A 7500-nucleotide genomic window follows, 5' to 3' on the forward strand; every position below is an offset into this window, starting at 1 on the left:
AATGCAAACTAAGTAATCTATATTTGAACTAATACATCAACTCTAACATACATATAGTTTATACAATATGCATCTGTGTGTATCTTAGACAATGATTAGATAACGCGAACTAGTTAATTTACAGTAGAACTGATATGTCACCTCTAATGTACATCTAACTTATACAACACGTCTATTAAGTTTACCTAGCTAGCGGGATCTTAGAAATAGATCCAAAGGGCTCCATTCTAGAACACAAACTACTAACAGCGAAGTTTCCTAGTTACCTAAGATTGAATAGTATTAATCGTAGGTTTGGTAGCGTGCATCTAATTAAGTTTACCTAGCTAGAGGGATCTTAGAAATAAAGCCAAAATCGCTCCATTCTAGAATACAAACTACTAGCAGCGAAGTTTCCTAGTTACCTAAGATTAGATAGTATTAATCGTAGGTTTGGTACCGTGCATCTAGTTAAGTTTACCTAGCTAGAGGGATCTTAGAAATAAAGCCAAAAGGGCTCCATTGTAGAACACAAACTACAAACAGCGAAGTTTCCTAGTTACCTAAGATTGAATACTATCAAATCAAAGATTTGGTGGCGTAATCGGAAGCTTGTTTGTCTCACATTCGTTAGTCGTGGGTTCGAGTCCCGCACTTTTCCCCGATTTCCAGCTGTGACTGTCTCTTACTTGTCTCTTACAGTCCTCTAATGAACATAGTAAGGCAAAGGTGACGGCTTCGGCCGCAGCTACTCAGCGCCTCTTGGCGTAAGCTCCTCACTTTCTAAGAATTGGTTAAATGTATACTTAATGATATCTATGACTAAGCTATACTCGTGGGGATCCGTCTCAAGACATAAACAGTTTGTCGTAACTCGACAAAAGATCAGGTGCGTTATAAACTGGGGCTCGTTTTTCATAAACTGGCGGAAATGCGTCTACCTGCAGTGCCATGACGTCACTGGGGCCTGCTCCGGTCAGCCAATCAGCGGTCGAGGATGCAAGGCGGGCGGGTACATCTTTCGTCAGGATTAGAAAAATGGACCCGACAAATGATGACGTCAGGAGTGAGTCACCTTGGCGGGGTTCGAATCTTGTAAAGATGATCTTGTGGTTGCCGGCAAGCGATTTTAATCAGCTGGGAAGGTGTTGTGCTTGTAAAAGAATTAATGATAGTGTATTTAATACAGTAAGTACTGTATCCCTATTTTAGTTATTTTTATCTGTTAGGCAGATGATTTATTACTTACAACAGAGGAGGATGGGCGAACAAACACACGAAAACACTACCAATTCCCCCCCCCCCCAAAAAAAAAAAAAAAAAAAAAAAAAACATTATCCTCATTTTTCTCCACCAGCGGTCGACGTCGGAGAGAGGCTCCTCCCTCGTCGGAAGAAGCCCCCCTCACCGGTCTTGACGTCATGGCAGCAAATGGGGGCCATCCGAATCAGGAGGAGGAGGAGGAAGAACACTCCACTGTTTCCGAGCAGCTTCTCAGGTAACTGAGCAAATTATCATTTATTAATTATTATCATTTATTATCATTATGATTTATTACTATCATTGGAAAGCTCGCTGGCTGAGTGGGTTAGGGCGTCGTTACTTGCAGCGAAGGTCGAGGAGATGGCGGTTCGAACCCTGTCACCGGCGAAGTTGAACCAAGGATATGGCTAATTAGATTCCATGCTACAAAGTCCTTTGTGAGAGGCACCGTCCTAGCCTTCCGACTGGGGGGGAGTTTGTGACGTTAAACCATATCATCATGATCATTATTATTTCTATTTTGTTCTTAACAAGTCCCTCTCTGCAGGACTCTGCATACTAGAATTTTATTGAACCATACCCTTGGTCCAACTCACCGGTGGCAGGAGTCGAACCGTCCTCATCTCGACCTCCGCCGCATGTAGCGACGCTCTAAACAGCACTCAGTTCGAACCCTTACACACCTGATGATATTTTTCCTCTTCTTTCTGTTGTCGCCGGGGGATTTTATTCGCCTGCGTGGCGAACCTTAATCACAAATGGGGATTAAGGCGATTTAGGTTAACGGTTAACCTTAATCGAGCTATACCGTTAACCTCTTTCGCATCAAAGGGAATTTCTTCTCAATTATCTTTTTATCCTTTATTCTTTCCCCTCCCTCTTTTTCCTCCTCTATCTTTCTCATTTTCCTTCTCTCATTCTCTTTCTTTCCTTCTCGTTCTCCCTCTTTCCTTCTCTCTCTCTCTTTTTCTTTCCTTTTCTTTCTCTCTCTTTCCTTCTCTCTCTCCCTCTCTCTCTTTTCTTCTCTTTCTCTCTCTTTCCTTCTCTCTCTCTCTCTCTTTCCCCTTCTTTCTCACTTTCTCTCTCCTTCTCTATTTTTCTCACTTTCCCTCTCACTCTCTTTCCTTCTCTATCTCTCTCTCACGCTCTCGCTCTCTCTCTTTATCTATCTTTTCCCCTCTCTCTTTGACAAATTTAAGATTAAGAAGGAAATAGGCATGAACTGGTTTACAAATAGAGTGATTAACGAATAGAATAGACTTAGTAACCATGTAATGAGCACTGAAACTATTGTTCTGAGGGAAGATTAAATAACTTTTTGGGTGGAGATGACAGGTGGTAACGGACATGGAACTGCCTAGTGTAGGCCTCATGGTCTCTTGTAGCCCTCCATTATTATGCTCTCTCTCTCTCTCTCTCTCTCTCTCTCTCTCTCTCTCTCTCTCTTTTTAATGGCCACACAGCAAAAAACTATACTTGCTGGCTGTAGACAAGGAAAGAACGTATCTATTAATTTTACTTTTTTTATTTTTATTTATATGATCGGTTATTGATTTAACCGATGTTAATAACAAAAACGGAATTAGTTTGATAGACGATAATTACCCTTTTCCTCCCACAAGAAAATTAAATCAATCTTTCGTCCCACAAAAAATAAATAAAAATAAAAGGAATAAAATAAAATACAAAATAGAAAGCTTCATACTCTCAAAGTAATTCCCCCTCAGAAAGCCAATTTCCCTTCTGTGACCCCATCTATCGGGGAACACTCTGACTCTCTACCCATCTTCTGAAGAACGTTTGAACAGATTTACCGCCATGAACAGACTGAACACGTTCCTTTCGTTCATCTGCAATTGTTTCTTTTTTATTATCTTCTTTTTATCTTTTTGATTAAAAGTTAAAAACTCATAATCATCTAAACAATGCCTGAACAACTTTACCATGATGGACAGACTGAGCATGTTCTTATTTATCAGCAATTATTTTTTCTATAATTTTTCTCATTTTTTTTTTTTAATGTTGAACGAAACTTGCAGAAAGTTTCGTTTGATTTCACGAGATATTGAACGAAATGATCTAAAACAGACTTGTGTGAGTGAGTGTACTGTTAAAGCCTCCTTTGATTTCTTCCTGATAGTAAAATTGATATTATTGAAATAACTGATATTTTTTCTTTTCTCCTCTCTTCAGATCAACGTTCGGCAACACTGCGTAAATCCCCGCTCCCTCTTTATGCCCTGCGTCGATTTCCCGCCAAAATAACAACTAATAACAACTTCAACAACAACAACAACAACAAGCAAAAACTGCGCGCCTGACTTCCATTTCTCCTTTCCCTCCCGTTTTCGTTTAGTTTCGTTTGTCTTCGTTCACATTCCTTTACCATAATTATCTGTTTACATACGACTTCCCATTTTCATTCCATTTCGACAGGACGTGCCCCGTTTTCTTTCTCATTTGCTCCCTAAGCTCTTATTATATACATACATATCTGCCTGTCTACCTTTCAGGCATATTATTATTATTATTATTATATTCTTGTTCTTGGTATCGATAATAAAGATAAATCAATACGTTAACAAGTTTATGAAAAGACAAAGAAGGTACGACACTGTCGTTGTAGTCGTCATGGAACTATATACGTGCTGCCATCTGTCGGAGGCGCCGTGAATCTGTGTAGGCTACAGCCTGAGGGACGGAAATGTGTCGCTACTTACACATGTGTTCACAACAGCTGATGAATTTTAACATATTTTACGAACATCACAACAGAACAGCCTCGGGAAAATGTCGAGTACTTGAGATGTCTTTAATGTATTACTTGTCACAGTTATGGGTTGCATATGGTGATTTGTTGACGATTTGTAGACACGGGCTGTTGCATCACACATGTGCTGCCATCTATATGTCGAGGACAATAATAGTATTGACAGCAACCTGAGAGTTATAGCTTTACATAAATACTCTCATGAACAGAAACTAACAAACGTGAGTGTAGACATGTATGATAAAGTAAACATATTGACATATATTTAATTTTTTTTTATAATGATAAGTTAAATAAAGCGAACTGCAATTTGTCATGAAGATTAGAATAAAGATTAAATCCTTTTTGATAAAAACGAGTTAACTATAATTTAGATCATCGTTATCCTGCTCACACGTACATCTAAGAAACTAAAACAAAACAAAAGAAAATGAGAAAAAAATCAACACAAACATAAGATCAATATCTATTATTTTACCCACTGTTAGAAGCACAATCTTTATTATTATCATTAAGATAATTATTTTTGTATCTTAGAACCTCTACTTTCTTGTTATGTTTGAACTGTTAACCTAGAAATCGGGAATTTGGTCTCTGTTGAATGATAGATGATAGAGTTTAATATTTCATTAATGTTTGATCTCATTTCTAATGATTTAGTTCTGTCAAAAACTTGGATGCAGCTGTTCCGTTGGTCATGCCAAATAAAATAGTGACCCACCTTTACAAAAAAAAAAAAGTACTCATTCATTAAAACGTTTCAAAACGTTGTTGAATTTATTGGTCCACGTTATTATCAGCTGTGTCCCGAAAATGGTAGTCATCAGTGTGAACATTTGCGAACACAAAGGTGGGACTAGACTGGACTATAGGAAGAAAAAAAAATTCTTTGATTTGAAACTGATGACCGAGACGATTTTTTATACACAGCTGATGATAACGCAGACCAGTGAATTCAACATTAGGAAACGTTTTAAACAGTGAGTACATGTTTAGTACATTCTGTACTTTGCATAAGGGAGCTATCATAAGTCAAGATGTTAGCCAGATAACACTGAACAGGTATAATGTACACTGAACAAATCTAATATCATTCAGTAACAAAATTAAAATAAAACAATTACTTTCAGAGAATTCACTATCCAACAAAATTTGTTATCTTATTTTTCAGCTAAATTCTATGAGGAGGACAATAACAAAATGCTCAAATATTCCTTTTATAAGTCATCAATTTCTACTCTGGTACAGCATATCATAGAGAATGATTTTCATTTTGAGCAAAATTCTTTGAGGATGAAAACAATATGCTGAAATCTTTTTACGTGTCATTAAAAGTTTTGAACCACCCTGTATATAAATTCATTATTGACCAATTTAATACATTATATAGGGAGTACTTTTGTTTTGCTGTGTAAAGTATTTTCTTATATAAAAATCTATAATCGAGAAAATAATGAAACAAGACTAATATTATCTAAACATTCAACAAATCTGTATGAAGATTGACAAACTTATGATTAAAAATGTTTATGAATTTCCATTGATTTAAGAACATTATACGACAGCGTCAACCGTAATAACTTACCCTACACGTTGCCAGATGTACAATGTCACTTAATGTGTCGTGTTTGTAGAACTCCCACGGGTAGGTTACACAGTATGTCTTATCATTCGCAACAAGAGTATTTGTATAAAGATAACTAAAGAATCATTCAAGATGCTGACTTAAATAATGCCTACGTTGGTAAAGACACACAAAAAGCGGTGAACATAAAGAACTTTCAAACTATAATAATAATAATGAAAAAAACAACAACATTAGTCCAGAATAAGACAGTCTACTCTATGTGTGTCAAGTCCTTGAAAACTCAGGCTAACTCCGTTTAACCGACGTAAAACAGGCTACATCTTCTAAACGGCTTCACATCATAAGCCTAAGAACAAACTGACACAAGCGACAGAGGCGACACAGCAAAGGTAGACTTCCTGTTGCTGAATTGAAGTACTGTTTGAACTTCTCTCCCAATTGAAATGTTGATGAAGTACATCTAGAAGTATTTCAAGTGAAAAAGAAGTTCGAACTGCACTTCGATTCAGCAACAGGCAGTCTGCCTTTCCTCTGTGCTGTGTCACCTGTGTGAGCTACGTCTTACTTTGAGCTTAGGCTAACAGAAGTTCATAAGTACACTTGGAACACCTGAAATCACTTCGACAGTCCAAGACATCCTAAAAAAAGTATTCACTCTTTGAAACCTTCCGTAACAGTGTCATACGTCCACGTTATCAGCTGTAATTGAAAAATAGAGGTAATCAGTTTGAACATTTACGAACACGTAAGGAGGACTAGACTAAACCAGGGGAAGGGGAGGGGAATATCTTAAACTTTTTCTTTAATTTCAAACTGATGACCATCATTTTTCAGAGGCAAGATGACAACGATGACCAATGGATTTGACAACGTTACGAAATATTTATTTATTTATTTATTTATTAAGAATGAGGTAAATGGGAGTCAGCCTGAGTATAATCACCCAAAAATGTTCGGTTTTTGTTTTAGAGGATCCAGGTTTGTTGTGGCAAGAACATAAGATTTAATTCCTTTCCATTAACCCATTCAACTCCGATGACAAGATGTCTTGTCATTTGGTCAAATAAAACAAAAAATCATAAAACACCAAAATGTTTGATCAAACACCAGAAAAATATGACATCAATCCTCGCTTCGCTCGCAGCGAAGCGAGGATTGACGTCATATTTTTCTGGTGTTTGATCAAACCTTTTGGTGTTTTATGATTTTTTTGTTTTATTTGACCAAATGACAAGACCTCTTGTCATCGGAGTTGAATGGATTAAATGACACGCTGTCAACCACTGAAATCCATTCCTCCTCCCTTGCTTGACTATCATCGCTGACTATTACGCTGACTATCACGCTGACTTCCCCATTATGGCTGACACATTCACTGATGTTTTATGGGGAGATCACAGCTGCACACTATCAACATCTGTTGGCAGGTGCTGAAACCGATATATTTGATCTTTTAGATAAAAAAAAAAAAAATTGAACGCATCTTCCTGGATCAAAGGAAGTTATAGATCTTTATGATCTTTTTTCAACTGAGGGTTGACTTATGGAAAAGGGTATAAAAGACTTTTCAACTTACTCTCCTTTCAACCATTGGGATTACAAATTTCGAGGAGAATGGCGCAAAGAAAAATCTAGAATGTACAAAAAATATTCTTACTTTTTCGACGTGTCTTCATATACTCTGAATAGAACTCTGTCGAAACGTATGAGAATAAAAGTGCTTCTGTGACATCCTGGATTTTTCTCTACACAATTCTCGTCTCTATTAACATTATATAATCTATTCTAGATAACACAAATTTTATTCGGTTGAAGGGTAGTCCCATTCGCCCTCTGAACAAGACACAAACGTTCAGTTCCCCTGCCAAAGAAGTCAAAGCTTATGTAGTCTCAAACATTA

The 7500-nt window shown here is 37.1% G+C and overlaps 1 protein-coding gene across 2 annotated transcripts in view; it reads left to right on the forward strand.

Moving 5' to 3' along the window:
• Window positions 1–6615, forward strand: part of LOC143024857 (uncharacterized) — a 141025-nt gene extending 134410 nt beyond the window's left edge. For both annotated transcript variants that reach the window (XM_076184166.1, XM_076184167.1), the window contains exons 4-5: window positions 1337–1477; window positions 3436–6615. In XM_076184166.1, the coding sequence (XP_076040281.1) occupies window positions 1337–1477; window positions 3436–3460 (166 nt within the window). In that variant the 3' untranslated portion in view covers window positions 3461–6615. The remainder of the gene's footprint in view (window positions 1–1336; window positions 1478–3435) is intronic.
• The last annotated feature ends 885 nt before the right edge of the window (window positions 6616–7500 follow it).

The sequence above is a fragment of the Oratosquilla oratoria genome, chromosome 4, assembly GCF_046742065.1.
Source record: "Oratosquilla oratoria isolate Oo_2021 chromosome 4, ASM4674206v1, whole genome shotgun sequence".
NCBI classification, from domain to species: Eukaryota; Metazoa; Arthropoda; class Malacostraca; order Stomatopoda; family Squillidae; genus Oratosquilla; species Oratosquilla oratoria.